The sequence below is a fragment of the Lotus japonicus genome, chromosome 6 (assembly GCF_012489685.1).
Source record: "Lotus japonicus ecotype B-129 chromosome 6, LjGifu_v1.2".
NCBI lineage: Eukaryota > Viridiplantae > Streptophyta > Magnoliopsida > Fabales > Fabaceae > Lotus > Lotus japonicus.
The window spans coordinates 7,602,546-7,625,566 of record NC_080046.1 but is presented as its reverse complement, the minus strand read 5'-3'; the positions used below and the strand labels follow the sequence as shown (position 1 = coordinate 7,625,566).

General features: G+C 36.8%; 1 protein-coding gene across 3 annotated transcripts; it reads left to right on the top strand.

Moving 5' to 3' along the window:
- Positions 1 to 226: 226 nt before the first annotated feature.
- Positions 227 to 21,810, top strand: LOC130722914 (uncharacterized). 3 transcript variants are annotated; one of them, XR_009014114.1, is made up of 32 exons: positions 227 to 431; positions 530 to 652; positions 1,205 to 1,362; positions 1,780 to 1,824; positions 1,955 to 2,033; positions 2,132 to 2,205; positions 3,770 to 3,876; positions 4,065 to 4,247; positions 5,388 to 5,591; positions 6,613 to 6,826; positions 6,914 to 6,985; positions 7,078 to 7,424; positions 7,772 to 7,952; positions 8,192 to 8,438; positions 8,527 to 8,866; positions 9,189 to 9,366; positions 9,483 to 9,632; positions 9,770 to 10,052; positions 10,156 to 10,614; positions 11,183 to 11,646; positions 13,523 to 13,659; positions 13,766 to 13,947; positions 14,052 to 14,432; positions 14,728 to 14,853; positions 15,093 to 15,158; positions 15,236 to 17,055; positions 17,147 to 17,426; positions 18,581 to 18,814; positions 19,530 to 20,057; positions 20,147 to 20,279; positions 20,851 to 21,168; positions 21,272 to 21,810. XR_009014114.1 is itself a non-coding variant. In XM_057573801.1 (31 exons), the coding sequence occupies exons 1-31, from the start codon at positions 363 to 365 to the stop codon at positions 21,105 to 21,107; spliced, it is 8,112 nt and encodes a 2,703-aa protein (XP_057429784.1). In that variant the 5' UTR covers positions 228 to 362; the 3' UTR covers positions 21,108 to 21,810. The 3 variants fall into 3 exon arrangements, 2 of the variants coding, with proteins under 2 accessions (XP_057429784.1, XP_057429783.1); XM_057573801.1 differs by having other exon boundaries at positions 228 to 431; positions 9,492 to 9,632; positions 20,851 to 21,810; XM_057573800.1 differs by having other exon boundaries at positions 228 to 431; positions 20,851 to 21,810.
- Positions 21,811 to 23,021: the final 1,211 nt, after the last annotated feature.

The following is a 23,021-nucleotide window of genomic DNA, read 5'->3' as shown; positions in this document are numbered from 1 at the left end:
GGCGGACTCACGGGTTCGGGTTCCGTTGCCATCCCACTGTCGTGCTATTTTGTTACTAAACGCTACCGAAATCAAATCAATGTGCCACCTATGCCCATAAATTTCTCTCCATAAAGGGCTCCCACCTTTTTACACGCTTTGCAGCTTTCAATGCATCACAGTAGTGTGGAGAAGGAGGCGCAAAAAAAAGAAGCTGCTTGGTGGGCTCTGTTTTGGGCCGGTTCAAATAATTCATTCATTCATCTTTCTCAAAGAAAAAATAGGTTTTGACCGAAAAATCAAGTGATAGTCGGTTTTGTTCCCTCCCTTCTTTCTTTCTCTTGTTGAAGGAACCTTGCTTGCCGCAACTGCAACACTCGAACATGGCGACTCCGTCACACGCTCAAGCTGTCAAGTCTCTCAACAAATCCCCTGGTCGCCGTCGCTTTGTTGTAAGCTCAACCGATTTATGCTATATAGCAACACTGCTTAAACCCTAAACCCTGTTTATTGTATTAATTGCTTTTTTATTTAATTGAATGTTGTGCAGTTTAAGTCATTCTCTGAGAGAGTTGATGATATCGATATCGACGTCTATCGAAGCCTCCACAAGCTCAAACCTGAGCCATCTGAGGGTTCCTCTTTTTTCAGAGACTGCCTTATTGAATGGAGGGTATGAATTTTTATTGTGCTCTGCTGCGCGCTGCAATTGTATATTTGTATGTAATTGATTCTCATAGGATAAAAGTTGTGTGCCGCTCGCTCCCTTTGTAACAAAAGAAAAAAAGTGCTAACTATTAGCTTGCTTTTTATTAGTATGTATGTACAAGTGAGAGAAATTGACTGTTTTATGAGAAAAAGGATCATACACCGACGGTGTTTACACCGTCAACCAATCAGATTTCAAGGATGTGCCACATCAATTAATTAATGAAATTAAATAAAAAGAGAGATTTTCTCACATCCTTGAAATCTGATTGGTTGACAGTGTAAAAAATCTTTACACCGTCAGTGTACAGACATTAAACATTCAGTTACGAGAGTAGGGAAATTATATGTATGCAGATTATGATGGAGTTAGTTATGCAACTGCCTAGCTAACTTCTAACATACTAACTAATAACTAACTGAGCTAGGATCCACTACAACTGTCTGTAGAAAACTACTTCATCTCCATCTTTGTAGCCCCAGGTATTAATTATTTTCTGTAATTGTCAAAATCCAGGAATTGAACACCGCAGAGGATTTCATCTCACTGTATGAAGAAATTATGCCTTGGACACAATCATTGCCCCTGGTGCTGTTGCACAAGGAAACATTGATATCAATGCTTCTTTCTAGGTTGCACATGGAAGCAAGGCTATCCCTTGACGCGATTCTCAGGTATGCTATTATTTTAAGTATTGTTTTGTTTTGCTTGATTATGGAATTTAGTGTGACGTGTTACATGGCGAATTGTTAATGTTAAATCATATTCTATGCTTTGAAAACCATAACTTGTGTGGACAGAACAAGTATTTTGCCTCCTTGACAATATTGGCACATTCCGACTTTTCTGTCAGGGCTAGTTATTGTTTGTAACTTCATATGCAGACTGTGATTGAATACCGTTGTGAAAATCTGTTGAGCTTTAGTAGTAATAGTGTCCAAATTTGGCCATAGGAGTATGCTTCTCTAATTAGAGTTCTATATAATTGATGGGTGGTTGTTTATCTTTTTCTTTCTTTCAGTATTTATTTTTGGCTTTCTACTTTTTTGCAACTGTTGCAAATGAATCTCAAGGCTCCCTTTTATTTACAGGTTAATTGCAGCTTTAGCCAGAGATCTCCTAGAGGAATTTGTTCCGTAAGTTGCTTCTCACTTTTGCTAGATGTTGCCATGTTGGCTCTTTTGGTTTCCATTTATTTCATTTGTCAAATTTCTTCCAAGCTTAATTTGATGGTTTTCATATGGGTATGTACATGGGTTTTGCTAGGCTGTTTCCGAGAATTGTTGATGCTTTAGTATCTCTTCTAGAAAGTGGTGCTGATAGGGAGCCAGATATCATTGAGCAGGTATAACCTATCATATTGGCATGTTAGGAGATGTTCTTTTCTCATTTGGCTGTTTCCATTTTTCAATGTGGATAATGAAAATGTTTGTTTTTTTGCAGATCTTCACATCATGGTCATATATTATGATGTATCTGCAGAAATATTTAGTACACAACCCATCAGATGTGCTCAAGTGAGTAGTGGAGTCTGGATTTTGTATTTTTTTTCCCACATGAAGTTAATTATTGTGCAAACCGTGAATTGGATGTGTATGGCTTTACCTGTTCCTCTTTGTTAAATCTCAAAGATTAATTTGCAGATAAGGACTTACTTTTTACACTAAGTTTATCTCATTTGTTGGGTGAGGTAGCTGACAACAATCTTCCCTTATAATTCTTGATATGAGCAGCCTGCAAACCATAATTTCTATAAAACAAAATGAGGCTTTCATTTAAGTTTTTTTCATATCAAGGTAGTGAAATATTAATGTAGTCCAATGGGACACAGGAAACATGAAATTGTTTAATTTAAGCCTTCAGAGTCATAAAATGACAACAAAGTCTGAGAATTGAATGAAAAACAAAATTAAAATAACATCACTGGGGGATGGTAGTGTAAAACGATGCTGGCCTACCAAGAAATGTGCAGGTATGTAAACCTTACAGGCAATGTTAGCAAAATCTATAGCAAAATCGTAAAATCCTAAGATTTTACGATTTTGCAGCACTGTTCCGATTCAAAACGCATGCAAAATCTTTTTTTGGTGGAATCTCGTAGAATCTTAGATTTTAATCGTAAAATCGTAAAATCCTATTGAATCTCACGATTCTAGTATTTTTTTAATTTTTGAAGCTGGTTCCTAAAATTGGGGAAACTAGAGAGTTTTTTGACTTTGTGGAAAAAACAACCCACCACCCAGCATTTAGGGGATTTCGAAATTGAAGCTCTAATTGATTGTAGTTGCCAAATTTGAATGGTTAATTGATAAGAATTAATAACTGATCATATATTTCGAAAAATCAACCCATGTGACCCAACCTTCATGCCTCTAATTGCCTATTTAATTCACTCATAGTAGAGTGAATTGAATCACGCATTCAGGCTCTGTTTTCTGTAGTCTCTATCTAGGTCTCTTCCGCTTATGTTTTCTCTTCATTCTTCAACATCTTTGTTTTCCTTCATTCTTCAACGTCTTTGTTTCATCTTTTAATTTTATGTTCTAGTACTCTTATGATTTTGGATTGAGATTATGACTTATATGGATGTTAATCTGATGAATTTTTATTCCAATTTTTGTTAAATGATGTGACTTACAAGATATCAATGCTATTTTTTTGTTTTTCTATTTATGGTAGAATCTTACGATTCAATTTACGATTATACAATTATACGATTTTGAACCCCCTCTCCGATTCTACGTAGAATCTAGCTTTTCACAACATTGCTTACAGGACTTGGACCTTGAAATATAATGTTAGTAAGTGTCAAAATAAGTATGGAATGATGGTTCTGACCTAGTAGCGGGTTTTTTCTGGAGATGATTCAAGAAAGCTTGAAGAAGGGAAGAGAGAATGGGGAAGGGATTTTCTATCAAGGGATGTTGAACCCTTTACCTAAAAACTTGCTAGCGAATTTCCTAACCAAATGAGCTAGACTCACTAGATAACTGATTGTGTATGTTTTTGCCAACTTTGTGGTACTGAATTATGAGTTTGTTCTAATTTTGAAGTTGTTTTTCTTGACTTTGATTCTTCAAGGGTCACAGCGAAATTGAGGTATTACAAAAAGGAATATGTTCAACAATTCATGGCAGAGGCTATGTCATTTGTTCTGAGAAATGCCCCGGATGAGCAGCTCAAAAGAGGTAATGGTTGTGGCTATGTATTTCCCCTCTTCTATCTTGTCTTTTATACTTTTGTCAATTTCACTAAAATTCTAGGACTTGTGGAATAAATTGCTTCTGGGTTTAATATTTGTTCTTACTTCGCTCTGAAATAATGCTTTTATTTGCTTGGGTCTCTGCAAAAGTTCTAATGTTGTTTCATGGGACAGGAATTAAAAGAGTCTTTGCTGAGGCAGCAAAGAAGCCATCTCCATACCGAGAGTATGGTGTTGAAGCATTGCTTTATAATATTATGAAAGGTTACTCATCAAGATTTCATTCAAAAGCAGAGCGGGTATTGCAAATATTGACAAGTGAAGCAATTTATCCTTTTGATGATAAAGTTGACCAAGGCAAGTCTGTTTGCTAGTTAAAAAAATTCATTTTTGATTCATTTTATTTCTCAAGATTTTGATCATTGGCTGAAATGCTAATTGTGTGATTGTTGCTCCACCTATACTTGGTATTAGTAATATATAAAGATGAAATGTTTTTTAGAGTCTAAAGAGAGTTGAGAATAAACCTAATGAGTTTTCTGTTATAGAATATGTGGGTATGGACATCATAAATATATAGATAGCATGCAGCTGTGGGTTAGAATGACTGACCCTAACTACCTGACAGCTCAGCTCTAACTAATCTTCAGCTACCATTCTAACTAACACTAGGATCTGGGTCCTGCACATTAGGGGTACCCTTACATATATCTTAGAATTTGGTTATGTGACTTATGTCTAACTCTACCCCAAATGCTAGCTTAGAGGTGAGCGTTGCTCTACCCTTTATAAACACTTATTTAGCCATATCTCTAGTCAATGTGAGATTTCAAAACACACCCACTCACGCCCAAGACTGGACATTAGATGTGTGGAATTTGCAGGAATGAAAATCTGTTGGCCGCCCATATGTATGGGTGGTCTCCAATAAACGAATGTAAGATACACTTCTATACCGTCTTTCGTTAGGCCTAACTCCACCCCAAAGCTAGCTTAGAGGCAAGGGTTGCTCTACTCTTATATAAACACTTACGTATCTTTATTCTTTAGTCAATGTGGGTATGAGTCTTCCTATATTACTCTTTCTCTCTCGATCCTGTTCCTAATTTTCTTTAACACCGAAATTATTCGATGCATCACTTTAATAGGACATTGTTAAAAAATGGGGCCCATGTCAATAAAAACTAAAAAGAACTTAAATGAAAGCTCAGTCCGCGTTAACTTAATGAATGAAAATATTAGAGAGCCTGATAAGATTGATTTCTGCAGGAAACCTCAATTTTGAATTTGCTTTTCCCCTTACTAACATAATGCCTTCCAGACCTCTGACACAGTTTTTGGGCGGTGAGTAAAAAAAATAATTGAAGTTGGTGAGATATGTCATTCCTTTACTCTGTGTAGGCTGAATGTGGCTGTTTATACATATAATTAAGTTTCTAATTGACTTGTAATGTATCGGATTACATGGTTTCTTATCTCTATCTGTCTCAATTTCAGAGTCAAGAACTATTTTGAACATTGTAAAATCTGTCTTTAGTAAAGTATGTGAGAATATGGAGCCGGAGGAGTTGGATTTGGTATGGAACTGCTTATATAAAGAAGTGCATGAATGTGTTAGTTCCGGAAACAACAGGCATTTAAGACACAATTTATCCGTGCTTGTCTCAGCTGTAAAGATCCGAAATGGGCAGAAGGTGTCTGGTAAGTCACCAAACTTAATTGTACTGAACTTTTCCTTTTGGTCTTTTCAGCTAAGTTGGGCTAGTCAAGAAGGATAAACATGTTACGTGTTACAGGAAGCTGATGTCAAACCTATATTCAATAAATAGATTAAATTTTAAGTTTCTTTTTGGTATCCACTACATTGTTTTATTCATTTTTGTTCTTTAATTTGTGGGTTTCCCTGGGGTGTTCCCATGCTCCTCGGATGTGAGACTAATCTCTTGAAGCATAGAATGATATGGTTAGGCCCTTCCCACAAGTGGTGTTTGTAGGACTTGAACGATTGTCCTCCATCATTATTGCAGTTTGCTTTGCTCACTGTTCATTCGCATGTGGTTTACTTTTAAAATTGTAACTCCTGGTTTTCTTGATATTCAACTACAATAACCAAAGCATTTTCCCACTAGCTGGGGTTGGTATGTGGATCAACTGACACCATCACTTTTGGTTTTCTTGATAGCCCTTGCTTGGTAATTTAACTTTTTGATTATCTCCACAAGTGGTGTTTGTAGGACTTGAACGATTGTCCTCCATCATTATTGCAGTTTGCTTTGCTCACTGTTCATTCGCATGTGGTTTACTTTTAAAATTGTAACTCCTGGTTTTCTTGATATTCAACCACAATAACCAAAGCATTTTCCCACTAGCTGGGGTTGGTATGTGGGTCAACTGACGCCATCACTTTTGGTTTTCTTGATAGCCCTTGCTTGGTAATTTAACTTTTAGATTATCTCCATTACTTCTAAATGAGGTACAACTGTACAAGTATTAATGGGGCACTAAAAGAGGAGTGAGTTGGGTGAGTTCACGTGCTATCGAATGGCTTGACAATAGTTGTGTTCTCATTGTGGTCAAAGAGTGTACTTTATTGACATTTTTTTTTCATGTGTGATGTAATAGGCTGGATATCAGGATGCTGTACATGTTCTTTTCTTCAGATTGTTCCTTGAATTGTCTCTCTGCTTTTTGCTTTAATTTCAACTTCCTTCACATTTTGCAGATTATAAGCCTATGCTTGCACTTGTCCTCCTGCTTGTGCGTACATTTATTACGCCTCATGGAGCAATTGAGTCAAAGGAAGATATGTATTTAGTTGTTAATAAAGTTTTGAAATTAATGTCAGCCATTCTTGAAGGGCTTTGTCATTGCAGTAAGTTAAAGATATCAGAGTGTGCTTTCCAATGGGCTCCAATTTTTAAATTACGTTGCCCAAGGTAATAATTATGACAGTGAAACTGTGATATTGGTATTCTTTTTGCTCATTTCTATACCCTCTTAACACTAGGGAGTTTTTGTTCCAGTTTGCTGTGTTTCATTAGAAAACTGCTCCAGAAGGATCCTTGTTTACTTCCTTTCAGAAGTCATGTTTTAAGGTAACCTCTAAATGCTGGGCTTGCGCACAGATAAACAGGTTGACTTTTAGTACTGTCTGAATGCAATGTTTGACTTCTATGCTTTTTTTTAGTGCAATAAATGACTTTATGGAGATTTCAGAGGAAGAGGCCATACATTTATTACAATCCTTTTGTGAGAAAATGCGATCAGATATGCGAAACTCGGACTTTGTTGATGGAGCAAGTGCAAAAGAACTAGCTAGAATACACAGTCATTTGCAAGGGATCATCAGTCATTGGATTAGAAAAATAAACGATATTGCACATTCTGATGTATCTTGTCAAATTGATGAAGACAAGTTGGCGCTGCTATGGGGAGTTGTGAACTGCTATTCTTATATGTCAATTGTTGAAGCCAATCCATCCTTGTTGGTTGATCTCATGGATGCTATACATCAGCTTCTAACTGTTAAACCTGGTACTCAATCATTCCTTAATTAGTTCAACAATGATTTTTTATGAGCAACCTTGAAAAATTTTGTGTGTGGGTGTTTTCCATTTTGTCTAGATTTTAATGTGTTTGGTTGTGCTTGCTTATATTGGGGTTGGTATCATATTGATGATTGATCTGGGTTGGGCTGTGTTGAGAAAATAAATGTCTGGTTGTGGGTTTACACTTAATTGCTGCATTTATTGCTGCTATAATCATTTTCTTATAACCAGCATATGGCTGATGATTCATAGACAAAAAATACATCAGATGTAATTTATTTAATTTTTGTGTATCTTTGTTTCTTGCCTTTTCATCTTTAGTTTACATTGCAGATACATCTAGAAAAGCCTGGGAAAGCATTATAGGTGCTTCACTTGGTTCATACAATAGACTGTACAGTGACAGAAACATCGGAGCTGATGAAACTGGAAAGTTTCTAAGTTTTGCTAAACGGTACAAGACATCTTCACAAGTTTTGGCGGCAGTTGCTAGTTATTTAGAATGCAAATATGGGTAAGAGGTTATGATAAAATTATGTGCTTTTTTTAGACCTTTCTTCATGTTTTCCAATCTTTAGTAGCCCAATATAGTCTGTAATCTTATCTGTAGTTAGGCACTCTGTTCTTTCATAACCCTTTACTTCTATATCATAGTTACTCCATGGTCCAATCTTTAGTAGCCCAATATAGTCATTTATCTTATCTGTAGTTAGGCGCTCTGTTCTTTCATAACCCTTTACTTGTATATCATAGTTCCTCCATGGAAGGCACTGGGTGCAAAATTTATCATCCAGAACTTGAAGAAACGACTACAGAGGCAGTATCAATATTTGCTGACAATTTGCGCCATTCAGACAAGGAGATTCGCATTTCAACACTTAAAATACTTTGTTACTACACATCTTTGGGCGGGGAAAATTCTTTAATGGATGAGCCCACTGAGAAGAGAAGGAGAATTGAAATTTCTCCAGCTTCTAATGCGGATTGCGCAGGAAACAATGTATGTATCTTTTATATTCTGTGGTATTATCTTTTTTTTCTAAGCATAAGCTTTAGTATGATTGTGCTGTATTTTGGTGAAATAACAGGCTCTGCAGTTGCTCCTCTTAATTGAAAAAACTCCTATTTCAATTTCTACAAGCAGAAGCATTCAGAGATTGATTTCCAAGATACAGATGGACCTATCTGCTGGAAGGATTCCTAATGTTTATGTGCCTCTTGTTTTGAATGGATTATTTGGCATATTGAATAATCGATTTAGCTACCTCTGGGATCCTGTATTAGAATGCATTGCTGTCTTGATTAGCCTACATTTTTCACTTGTGTGGGATAATCTTATCAATTATCTGGAAATGTGTCAAGCAATAATGGAGACCTCTAGTAACTTGCTTGTTTGTGCCAATGGTGCTTCTCTTGATCAGCCAACTGGTATGTTTCAACTCTATTGGCATCATACATTTTATTGCTGTTCCTCCCCCCGTTTTTTTTTTCTATGCATGATGTCTCAAGTAAGAGATTTGGGCACTAATTTATTGTTAATTGGGTTGGTGATTTTGAAGTATTCTGATAAAATATAGTTAGTTCCATTCTGTTTGTATTTAGCTTAGTTGGTGATAAACCTGATAATAGTTTTTTTGGAATGCATTAAATTTTGCATATTTATCTTGTAAACTTCTAACCCGTAAAATTTCTTTTTATATTATTGACCTGCGATTCTTCTGGTTTAGTGATAAAGTTTATCTTGTTTCAGATCTACTTGGTTGTTTCAAATTTTTTGTCCATCGTGCATATGATTGCACGCCATCTGTGACAATATTGACATCATTGCTGCAAGCGCTACAAAAAATTCCAACTGTTATTGAACCTCGCTCTAGGCAATTTGTTCCGTTATTCTTAAAGTTTTTAGGCTACAACGCTCCTGATCTTAGGTAAATATCTGCTGAATTTTATCCTTCTCTTGTTACTTGATTTTGAACTTTGTGAACTTCTGAAGTTTTACTTATGTTACCATGTTTTTAATTTGTTTTTTTTCCTTTGCAAAAAGAAATTGCAGTGTGGGATTGTTTGATTCTCGTGCTTGTAAAGGGAAGGAGTGGAAGGCCATCTTGAAAGAATGGTTAAACTTGTTGAGACTCATGAACAATTCCAAGTCATTTTACTTGAGCGATTTTCTGAAGGAGGTTCTACAGAATAGGTTGATGAGCTGTTTGATTGTATCTTGTATATCACTGCAGTGTTTTTTTTTTCTTTGCCAGCTAGTCAGTTGCTTAGATAGACCTGGTGGTCTCCTATTTATACTTTTTTTTCTCCTTTTTCGGTTGTTTTTGACAGGCTTCTTGAAGATGACGATCCTGAAATACAGATTAGAGTTCTGGATTGCTTGTTAATCTGGAAAGATGACTACCTTACATCATATGCTGAGCATCTGAGAAACTTGATTAGTTCCAAGAATTTAAGAGATGAACTAACTAGATGGAGTTTATCCAGAGAATCTCAAATGTTTAAAAAAGAATCTGAAAGGGTTGAAGAATGTCACCGGGCTTATCTTGTGCCACTAGTTATCCGTATTTTGATGCCAAAAGTAAGAAAGTTGAAAGGACTTGCATCTCGAAAGGTATACTGAATTTGAACCCCATCCTATTTTTTTGCATGTGACATGGTTTTCTTTTGCTTTTTACTTGCTAGACTGATAATTTGTTATCTCCTCATTTTGACAGAAAGCAAGCATTTGTCATCGGAAAGCTATTCTGAGTTTTATAGCTGGCCTTGATGTCGTTGAGCTGCCACTTTTCTTTGCATTACTTATTAAACCATTGCAAATAGTAGAGAAAACTGATGGGCCTGCTAACTTGTTTTGGACTTCACATAGAGGCTACACTAGTGAATTTCAAGCATCTTCTTTATTAGAATATTTTACTTTGGACAGTTTAGCAACCCTATCCTGGAAAAAGAAATATGGTTTTCTGCATGTCATTGAAGACATTGTTGAAGTTTTTGATGAATTGCATATTAGACCTTTTCTTTATCTACTGGTTGGGAGTGTTGTTCGGGTATTGGAGAGCTGTACCTCAAATCTTGACAATGTAAAATTGAATGGGCTTCCTTCAGATGAACACCATTGTAGCACCAGCTCTAATTTTCCCGCTGAGGACAATGTGCTAGAAAATCAAAACCTGGTAATATTCTGTTCATGCTGAACGTACATTTTTATCTGTTGGAAACTATCTGAATATACTTTAGACAACACAGAATATCTGAATCTGATGTTGGTATTAATAGTGATAACACTGACATTTGGTGTGTCTCAATAAAATTGACTTTGGCATAGTACTGTAGTATTTTTTTTAATCAATACTTATGCATGACTTAATATGGAATAATTATTTGTTGACACCTCATTTTTGAGGTGGAATGAGGTGGAGGAGGAGAGAGATAGGAAGAAATGAAAAAAGTAAGAGAGAGAAAATATAAGATGTGATAAATGATAAGAGGAGAGAGATAGAGATAAAAATAGGTGAAAATGAAGTGTATAAAAAAGAAGGTGTGTATATATCATTGCTGCTTAATATGAGAGATTCATATGGTTACTTTCCTATATGGCTTGTTTTGCCTTTCTATTTCTTGCTTGATAGCTACTAAGAGTAGGTTAGCTGTATTACTGGCCGGAGTCAAATGCTTTTTGCCTCATACGATCTGTGTTGTCTGTTTTATTTGATTATTCTATTTTTGTATTTGTTTGTGCAGATTGGCAATACTTTGAAGCAGCTCAAGGATATGAGATCTCTATGCCTGAAAATTATTTCCCTTGTTCTCAACAAGTATGATGAACATGAATTTGGTTCTGATATGTGGGATAGATTCTTTTCCTCAGTAAAACCACTGATTGATAAATTCAAACTGGAGACTGCTAGTAGTGAGAAACCAAGTTCACTGTTGTCTTGTTTTCTGGCCATGAGTGCAAACCATAAACTTGTACCATTGTTATGCAGCAAAGAAAGTCTTGTACCTGATATATTTTCAATTATATCTGTCAATTCTGCTTCTGAAGCTGTTATATATTGTGTTCTTAAGTTTATTGAGAACTTGTTAAGCCTTGACAATCAGTTGGACATTGAAGACAGTCCTGCCCACGGAGTTCTACTTTCCAATATTAAAGGACTTATGGACAGCATTTGCTGTTTATTTGGATGTGATAATGCAGCCAAGAGGTATTTTAGATCCATTTGCTTATGCTCTCCCAATTTTAGTTGTTGAAGTACTTGTTCTAACCATTTAAGTCATGTTACGGCTGTATGTGCTCAATATGTCGCTTCTGCATTGGGTTTAGCAATTGCATTTAACGCCTCCATAGTCTTTGTCCTAGAAATATTTTTTTACCATCTAGTTGATAAGGGGCTAGTTATGGTTGGTAGCTGAGTAGGAGTCTAACATAAATAATGTTAGTCATAATGGACTTGGGGTACGATTGGAAGAGCTTGTTTGAACCTATTTTAAAATATCATATATATATATATATACTTAAGCATGTGTTTGGTTAAGGTTATGAAAATAGCTACTTTACCTATAAGCTCTATTGAGCTTATTTCAATATATGTTGTCAATCCCAGTTCCCAGCTCGTTGCGACCAGCCTCCGAACTTGGATAGCAGGATCCTGGAAAGTGGGATAGCCGGGATAGTGAATTTTTGTCCATATTTTGTATGATTTATAGCATATATATATATACATACGAAATCAATGATTAATACAGGATAGAATGGCGGAGAAGAGGGTCCAAGTGGGTAGAACAGAGGTGACACTCGCCGGAGAAAGGTTGGAGGTCCTATCATGGTGGTCGCTGGCTGGTTAAGGGTCGAAGAGAAGTTGCGAAGATAGAACACAGGAGAAGAGGGTCGAAGTGGGTAGAAGAGAGGGAAATATTGAACAAAATCCAAGCTCTAGGGTTTTTTCTGTCGTGAAAACTCGGAAATAACCCTAAATAAAACCCCCAATGTTTACATTTGGGTGGCATTTTTGGAATGATGTTATCCCGCTGGTATGGCCGAGATTTTGGCCAGGACAATGAACTGGAATCGGATGGGAAAATTCGTCCCAATGCATGGCTGGGATGGGATAGGAATCTGAGATCCTGCGGGATCCTGTCGGGATTGACAACTTAAATTTCTATAAGCTTATGAATAAGTGGCTGATATGGTAGTGCTTATTGAGATGCGATAAATGCATAATTAGGCTGTTACACCCTGGGTATCCCCATAATTGAGATCAGATGAGTCTAGAGCAATCCTTCAGATAATCACACCTAGAGCTGATCATCTGGAGCGTGGGATTTGTAGGAATGAACGTCTGCTGGTGGCCCATATCAGGCTTGTCAATCCCGGTTAGTGGAGTGGAGCAGTGAGCCCAAAAAACGCTATAGCGGGACGGTCGCTACACCGAAAGAAGGATGACAAAGAAGGAGAAAAAAAGGAGGAGGAAATAGGAGTTGGAAGCCGGAAGAACGTCGGTGGCTCGTGGAGGCTCGTCGGCGGTCCAAGGGAGGCTGCACAAGTCTTAATTTGACTTTCAGGCTCTCTTTAGGGTTATAAGAACCCAAAAAACCGTAAGTAACCCCACTAATAGAACTGTAAAACCGTAAGTACCCCCATCTAATAGAACTAAGAAACCAAAAAACCCCAACCCCATAACGTTCTAATTCTGAGGGCATTTTGGCTTGTATGTAAATAATGGAACCTTCTTCCCTTTTGTTCGAACCATAATTCTTGTGCTGTGAAATGCGCCGCCATGGCTGCGAATTGCGATTCAAGCCGCGTTAGCATTCGTGACCACCCGGATGCCTATCTGCGCCACTACGCCCCGCATGTCGCGGAGAGGCTTTGCTCCGCAATGCACCACCGCTTTCGCGCGCTATTAACAACCATGTCCCATATATAGGTAGTCTGACTGTAAGTGGATGTTTTCTTGTCTGATCGCTCTTACTTTATATTATGTCCGAAAGAAACAATATGCTATTTTTTTGCGTAAGATGTTTAGGAGAATGGGACTTGAATGCTCATTATGTTGCTCTTTGCTTTTTCTTCCCTGTCAGAAAGCTGATCAAATCTCCCGGGGAGACAGTGATAAGAGTTTTCAAATTTTTACCCAAGTACATCAAAGAGGAAGAGTTGGCAAAGAAATTGGTGGACTTACTACTTCTGTTTGTGGCAAAGAAACCCGAAAGTTCAGGTCAGAAAATCTCCTATATCTCCAGTTGCTCTATTTTCATCCTTACCTTGTTTATTGCCATATTAATTTCTATCTTGATATTGAGATTCTCTTTGTTATATGGTAGATGTCTGTGTTGAAGTTTTGCAAGTCATTCAAAGTTTGATACCAATATTAGGATGTCGAAGTACTGCTAAAATTTTGAGTGCTGTTTCTCCTTTATATATTTCGGCCGGCTTGGATATGCGATTAAGAATCTGTGACCTTCTTGATGCCCTTGTAGCTTCTGATGAATCTGTAGTCTCAGTGGTAATTCTTACTTTCTGTCTCTCTTTATCCATGCACATTGCTTTCTAAAGTACTTTCCACATTTGTGTTGCTTTAATTTTTGTCTACTATTTTTTGGTCTGCAGGCAAAACTTCTTCGTCAGCTGAATGCAACTTCTACTTTGGGTTGGCTCGATCATGATGCTATTTTGGATGCTTACAGAATGATTAATATTGATTTCTTCAGAAATGTTCAAGTGGAGCACGCATTACTTATTTTATCGCATTGTGTGCTTGACATGTCATCAGAAGAAACAACTTTTATTTATAGTGCCCATAGCTCGTTGCTGTCTTTTGTTGATTTTTCTGCACTCATCCTTTGTCTAGAAGGAAGCAGTGATCAAGAGTTGCCTGTAATTAAAAACACTGATGCTTGCTGGACAAAATCATGCATCCAGCGCATAATAAAGAAATTTCTCTTGAAGCATATAGCAAATGCAATGGATGGACTACTTGCTGTTAGAAAGGTATTTGGTTACATCCGTTTTAAATCATCATACAGTGCTAGGTACTGACTGTATGCATTTCTAGTTATATGAAGTTAGGCATATTATATGTTTATATATTCAGACTTTTTCCCATGTCTCTCTTCCTTGCTGACAGTGCTAGTCTGTCACATATAGGTAGGCAAGTTGTTACAATTCCTAGTTGCAAAGCATGGATGATGGGAATAGTATACTAGACACAGACAGTCAGACACTGATTAAATTACAAATGAATGATGTTTAATCCTGTATGTTACACTGCTTGATATTATTGCAGGGATGGATGAAGCTGTTAAATCAAATGGTTTTGAAGCTTCCGGACGTGTCAAACCTTAAATCACTTGCAGCCCTTTGCAATGAGGATGGTGAAGCAAATTTTTTTGACGATATAACTGATTCAGTGGTATGCTTCTGGTTATAGCCTAAGGAGTTTTTTGTTTTGTTATTCATAATTCCCTCCTTGTCATTTTTTGCACTATGCAGCTTTTTATTCCAGACATTTCATTATGCATTTGCCATCAACATTTTGTAATAAGAAACACTTCCATACTTAATTGTCTTGTTATCTAGCTTTAGTTCCTTACTTTTTGTTTGAGTTATTCAAGTAGCTTGCAGAAGGTCTTACTACTTTCGGTGTTGCAGATCCGTAAGAGAGTGAAGGCATTGTCACGGTTTAGGAATGTTATATGCATGAATAAATTATCAGAGGTAGTAAATTAATCCTTTCAAGTGAAATTATCTTTCATAGTTTCTGAAATTCTAATCATTTTATTGTTTACTTCCAGTTCGTCACAGAAAAAGTGTTAATGCGACTCTTCTTCAACATGATGTTTGATGAGAAAGAAGGAACGGCTGAACATATGAAAAATGCATGCATTGAGACCATTGCTTCTGTAGCTGGTCAGATGGGATGGAAGTCATACTATGCATTATTGATCAAATGTTTTCGGGGAGTGTCCTCTAGTCCAGACAAGCAGAAACTCTTCCTACGCCTTATATGCTCTATTTTGGAAAACTTTCACTTTTCAGATCTTTCTCACAGTGAAGAACCAAAGGAATCTTCGGGTGGTGTTTCTCACTCAGGGGTAACTGACACTGTCTCTTCAGGTACTTTAGACAACTTTTGTACTCATGACGTGAACACCGAGATACAGACTTGCCTCTATAAAGTCGTGCTTCCAAAGATACAGAAGCTGCTGGATTCTGATTCAGAAAGGGTCAATGTAAGTGTCAGTCTTGCTGCTCTGAAACTACTTAAGTTACTTCCAGGAGATGTTATGGACTTGTATCTTCCAACTATTGTTCATCGAATTTCAAATTTCTTAAAGAGTCATCTAGAAAGCATTCGTGATGAAGCTAGATCTGCTCTGGCTACCTGTTTGAAAGAACTTGGACTGGAATACTTGCAATTCATTGTAAAAGTTTTACAATCTACCTTAAAGCGAGGATATGAACTTCATGTCTTAGGATACACTCTTAATTTTATTTTGTCCAAGTGTCTTTCAAGTCCAGTTTGTGGAAAGATAGATTACTGTTTGAAGGATCTGCTTTCTGTGATAGAGAATGACATTCTTGGAGATGTTGCTGAGCAAAAGGAAGTGGAAAAAATAGCTTCAAAAATGAAAGAAACAAGGATGAAAAAATCATTTGAAAGCTTGAAATTGGTGGCCCAAAATGTAACATTCAAAAGCTATGCACTGAAGCTTCTTGCACCTGTGACTGCTCATTTGCAGAAGCATGTCACACCAAATGTAAAAGGAAAGTTGGAAAATATGTTGCATCATATAGCTACTGGTATTGAAAGCAATCCATCTGTAGATCAGACTGATCTCTTTGTCTTTATTCATAACATCATTGATGATGGCTTAAAAGATGAAGTTGGTTGGCATGAGAATAAATTGATAAAATTGGATGATAAGAATAGTCATACTAATGGTAAAAGAATTTCTACAGGCCGTGTGGTTGCCAGTGGCTTATTGTGTTCCCATCTTATTACAGTGTTTGGTCTCAGGATATTGCATAAACGTATGAAGGGTATGAAACAAGATGTAAAGGATGAAAATACTTTATCCTTACTAGATCCTTTTATCAAGCTATTAAGTGATGGCTTGTGCTCTAAGTATGAGGATATCCTGTCTGCTAGCCTTGGATGCCTTACTGTACTAGTAAAGTTGCCTTTACCATCCCTTCAATTACATGCTGAGAGAGTAAAGACCGCGGTGTTGGATATTGCCCAGAGTTCAGTGAACTCTAGCAGTCCTCTAATGCAGTCTTGTTTGACATTGCTGACTGTGCTTTTGAGGAACACTAATATTTCTCTTACTTCAGACCAAATACATCTACTAATTCAGCTTCCATTTTTTCTTGATCTTGAAAAGAACCCATCATTGGTGGCCCTATCACTTCTAAAGGGTATTGTCAGCCGCAAGCTTGTTGTACCTGAGATATATGATCTTGTTACTAGGGTTGCTGAGTTGATGGTAACAAGTCAAATGGAATCAGTTCGCAAGAAATGCAGTAAAATTTTGTTGCAGTTTTTGCTTGATTATAGACTTTCAGAAAAACGCTTGCAACAACATCTGGATTTCTTGCTCTCAAATTTGAGGCAAGTGTTTCAGCATAGTGTGTTTCTTAAACATTAAAATTATAGTTTTTAAAGATTGATTTTAGGCTTATGGATTTTTTTATTCGTATAGGTATGAGCATTCAACTGGACGAGAATCTATTCTTGAAATGATTCATGCTATTATCGTCAAATTTCCAAGAAGTGTTTTGGATGAGCAATCACAGACATTATTTGTCCATTTGGTAGCTTGCTTGGTCAATGATAATGATAATATTGTTCGTTCTATGAGTGGTGCTGCTATAAAGAAGCTCATTGGTTCTATTAGTCCTAATTCACTTAATTCTATTCTTGATTATGCTCTTTCATGGTATTTGGGTGGCAAGCAGCAACTTTGGGGTGCTGCAGCACAGGTAATGTTTTCTAAATGCTTTGTTAATAATAAGATTGATTGTAAATCATCATGCCGAATATCATGTCATCTCATTATTTTTACTTTGGATCTGGTTGTAATATGCATTTTCATAGCAGATCATGGTTATTTGGGGTCTTCTGAAAACATTTAGTTAAAATTTTAGGCGTAGGGTTTTTATGATAATATTTGCAGCCCCTGGTGTGGTTAGTGTATTGGATACCCAATCAGTTTGAACTGTTCTTGCTGCCGTGTTAATGGAAGGGTGGCATATACAAAATGCACCTCAACAGACTACAAAAAGCAAGCATTGGGTTTGATTGATTTAAAGGAAATTGCATAGGAATTTATTTGTGTATTGTTCTTTTGTTGCATTTGGAACTTGGAAGAGCTTATTTGAGCTTATGTTGCAGCATAAAGGCTTAGACAAGTTTTTGGGTAAGCTTATGAAAATAGCTTATGAATCCGTACAACTATAGCAACTCCTTTAAGTCTTCCTTCTGTACTTATTGTTTTCACTTCTGAAAGAACGATGCTTGAAATTTCAAATAGCCCCAAAGCATTGCATTGTAAAGCTTCTTCTTTGTTGTATTCACCAACTTCTATGGCCACTACTTCTCCTTCTTCATTCAAGTCTTAATTGTCTCTAAGATCACCAATCTCAATTGCTTATCCTTGCATTGGTGAAGAGGATGAAATTTGTCACCACATCGGAAACATAACCCCTTTGACTTCCTTTCCATTAAGTCTTGATAAGATAAATGGCGTAGATTTCTACCTTTCACTATTGAGTTCCTTTCATCTCCTCCATTTATCTTTACTGCAGAACTTGAAGATGAAGCAAAACCTCTATTTTGTGTGAAACACAGGGGATCACAACCCAAGTAACTGAATTGTAGTGCTTTGCACACTAATCACACTTGTTAGTGTGTAGTTATATAGGAGGGGGACAGAGAGAGGGAGCGTTAGGTAAGGTTTGGACTAGTCTTGGGAGAGTAAGGGTCTCTCGAATGCCCCAAGTTCATGTTTATCTTTGTTTTCTATCTCCTTGATTACACTGATCAGTGGAAAATAACTCAATATGATACTACTTGTTACTGTCTTACCATTTTCTTCTTTGCAAGTCTGATTTTGACATGTGAAATTGCTGGTCAGGTTTTAGGGCTGCTGATTGAGGTGGTAAAGAAAGGATTTCATAAGCATATAGACCGTGTCTTGCCAATGAGTTTCCGCATCTTGCAGTCTGCTATAGATGCAGTCACAAACAGTCAAGTGGGCTTTTCAGCTGAAACTACCGTTCCCTTTTGGAAGGAGGCATACTATTCTCTTGTTATGTTAGAGAAGATGATTCATCAGTTCCATGATTTATGCTTTGCACAGGATCTCGAGGTAAGTTCCTTTGTTAAATAGCAATGTGTTGCTTATGTCATGTTAGTTTTATGAAATATATGTAGATGCATATGGTTTTTGATGCAATATATCTGTCTCCCTGAAAGAATAGATGGAGGTTTTTTTTTCTATGTAAATAACTTGAAAGGATTTGGGCTTTGTCTGGGAAAAGCATGGATGGGCTGCAATATGACTGATTATGGGTAGCTGAAGAATAGAATTGGGCAACCCAATATCTAATTTCTAATTTGAACCATATCTATGCTAATTTCGACCTGAATTTAATTGATTCTGCTAGAGTATTAGTTCTCAAGATTTTGCCATTATGGGTTATATTGAGTGAGAGTATTAATCAGCATACAATGTTCAAATGATTTGTAACTTTGAAAACCATAGAGATTGCTCGTTTGGCTTATTGGAGTCTGTTTGCAATTTTTAATTTTGGGTTTTGGCCTGAAGTTAATAAGGACAGTGCGACTCAAATTTCAAGAAACTGCTTTTATGGATTGTAACAGAAAACTTAAAAGTTTCATAGTCGAAGTGGTTCTGCTGTGTTCCATGGCTGCATATTGCAGAGTGTAGACTGTTTCTTCCCTGCCCTTTACACAAGAACTAATTTTGTTTGATCAAAAAATTTCCATTTAACTTCCCAGACCCTTCAGTTTACCATTTCTTAGTGAGCATCCTGACATAATTTTGTTCCCACGCATTTCAGGATATATGGGAAGCAATATGTGAGATGATGTTGCACCCACACTCATGGATACGCAACAGATCAGTTCGCCTGATAGCTCTGTACTTTGCAAATGTAACAGATGTTAGCAGAGAAAATCATCAAAGCTCCTTCAGTAGTTATTTTCTTATGAATCCTAGCAGACTATTTTTATTAGCTACTTCTCTTTGCTGCCAACTGAAAATGCCACTCATAGATGTCGACGTCAATGTGATGACCCAGAATATTGTCTTTGCCATTTGTGGTGTCCATTCTTTAATGGGGCAAATAGGGTGCATAGATCCCCCAGCATTCTGGTCTACTCTTGAGCAACACGAGAAAGAGCGGTTTCTGAAAGCTTTTGACTTGATTGATTCAAGAAAAGGAAGAAGCATGTTCATGTCCTCATCTCTTACCACTTCTGTATATGAAGATAACAGTCAGCTGAATGTTGATAATACCCGATATAGACTTGTCTTCTTGTTGCTTAGGAAAATGGGGAAAATTGTTCTTCAAACTGATGATATTCAGGTTGGACGATATCTCTGTATATGCATTCTTTAGTCTTGATCAATGTGCGTGTGATTGATATTATTTATTATTTCATTTATTGAACACAGATGGAAATAGTCTTCAAAAGTTATGGGAACATTATCTCACAGATCAGTAAGGATGACAGCATGCATTATGCACAAGCTGTCCTGTTACCTCTGTATAAAGTTTCTGAAGGATTTGCTGGAAAAGTGGTTGCTGGTTAGTTTCTCTTAACTTTGAAAACTAGCAAAGTATTTAAAATTTGCATGTTACTTTCTTATATTCCTTGATTTCCTGTATGGTAGATAAGTTTCAAGTATGTGATATGCACGCATGTTACCGAAGTGATGTTACTCCGAACTGACTAGAAAATGCTGTACACTGAATCTGGATCAGGATCCTCTCATGTAACTGACATAAGAGGTTAATGTTATGGGACAGACAAAAAACCAAAACGCATTAATGAATGTGACTCCTGTTAATTGCTGTGTCCTTCTCATCATGTTCCTCTCATGTTAGTTACGAGAGAGAATCTTGATCCATCCATACCTTGTTGAAGATTTTCTTTACCTTCTGTCTTCTTTTCTTCTTGTTGTTGTTGTTGTTATTTCTATTATTACTATAATTTGATTTTTGTTTTGGTGGGCATGCATGTCTATTGTTTGTCAATTATTACTTTTCTCCTTTACTCTTTCCCGAGCTGTCCTTTCACGTCATATTTAGTTTTACCACCCCCACCTCTATTTCAATGCTGGCTGAAATATTTCTGATCATTGCTATTGTTTACCAGATAATCTCAAGAAGTTGGCAGAAGATACCTGTGCAAAAATAGAGAAAATTTTGGGTACTGAGAACTTTGTGGAAGTTTATAACCTTATCAGGAAGAACCTCAAGTTGAAAAGAAATAAGAGAAAACAGGAAGAAAAGGTCATGGCTGTCGTAAATCCAATGCGAAATGCCAAAAGGAAAATGAGAATTTCTGCGAAGCATCGTGCCAACAAAAAGAGAAAGATTACGACCATAAAAATGGGAAGATGGATGCATTGATTGAAGGAGAAAGTCCATATGTATGCATCCAGTTTGGCACGATTCACGCTTCTCTGTCAAGGTTTTTATACACCTTCCGATCTTACCATGATCCAAGATACTCTCTCGATGTTGGCAAAAAAATTCAAATGGCAAATGCCATCTTATAAATGATTGTTGTGCAGTTTTTTTACTGTCATCTGCTTGCTTGAAGCAGAATGAGGTTTATGGAGATCGTGATTGAATTGGTATAATAGATGTCTCAGGCGGCAGAGGACAAACATGACTGAAAGGACAGGTTTGGAATGTTCTTGATAAATTTGGAATTTCACTTTCATGACATGGTAGTAACCATCTAATTCTTTTATGAAAGCAAAGTCCATTTACAGTTAATGCACTTAGAAGGACAGCTTATTCTTTTGCCTCGAACAGCTGAGGAAGACTTCTGTAATGAATGATTAGACTTGTTTCTGCAGATTTTTGGGTATAGCCAACCTTTTTTTGTACATAGTGTGTAGCATTGGGTAGGAGAACATTCTTTGGGATCTGTTGGTTGTTTGATTCTAAAGTTCTGCTTTCTCTGCTGATGTTATCCTTGGGTCATGGCATTGTCGACAGACTTAGGTAGATGGGGCAGTCGCTCCAAAGAGAAATGTTTTTGTAGAGCAAAATTTTGATAGTGTATTTGCCCATTATTCAATTAGTCATTATTGATTTTATTCAAGTGTTAAATTTTCGCCCTCATTGTTCATCACATAAAATTCTTATTGACCTGCTCGGCCTGCGTTTTCCAGATTCCTTTGAAAGTAACTCTTCAGTCACTTCAGAGGCTACGTGAAGATGAGTGTTTTTTTTTTGTACTAGAGTTATACGCAAAATCGTATGGGCACATGATCCAAATGAACTGTTGTGTCTGTAATTCTTGTCGCATTTACACATCAAATTTCTTTTACATTTTTTCCACGAATAAATGTAGAATGAATATAGAGTCGTTATTCAACTTCTTGGTTTATTACATTAATTACTTATGAATCAAAATGAGCGTGGAATATGTTACTCTGGCATTTCTCATGTTACTTTTTTAGTTTTAGATTTCCCGTAAAAATAAAAATAAATTCATTGGTGAAATTCAATAACTAGTGATGGTTGAATCGTTTACTGGCAGCAGCAAAAGGTTATACTCGCGACTGGTCTCGCATGATGATCGTGGCCTTACTGAAAAAAAAAAAATATATGTTGTGACCCAGGTAGGCCCCAAAGTTTACGATCACATAACATCATATTAAGAACTGACGGAAGTCAAGAGGTATGGAGAGGGCATGCTTGGGTGGGCATGCTTGTTCTTCACTTTTATATGTTTTTGTGCATTGTGTAGCACTCTTAGAGACTAGTTCTCGCATGATGTAATTGTTCGTTGGGTAACCCTTGAGGTTTTATTTCATACATATTTGACAAAAAAAAAAAAGAGGTATGGAGAGGGTTTGGGTATTGATTCTCGCCTTGGGCCATCCATAGTGAAAAAGGGAAGAAAGGGTCAGCTGCAGTTTGATGGTGGGAAGGAAGATTTGCTAGAGAGATGAGAAGGTGTGGTCGCACATGTAAGACCCCGAATTAAAAAAATAGTTTTATTTATTTAATCTCTATAATTTAGCGTTGTACAATATTTTATTGCGTGACTTTTTTGAATTTTTTTGACACGATTGGTGCGCCGCACAATTATTTTAACAAGACGTTGAAATAACGTATGAGATTTACCTACGTCGAATGTGAAATTTCATGACGTAACTTGTGTAATTAAATTGACGGGAATAACCTAGAAAACAATTTATTTGTTTCGGAGATGAAGGCGTACCGTTATGTTATTAGTTGTTGTGTATAGATTATTATTCACGCCATGTTGGTGGGAAATGTCCTAACACAACATTCAAGCGTGAA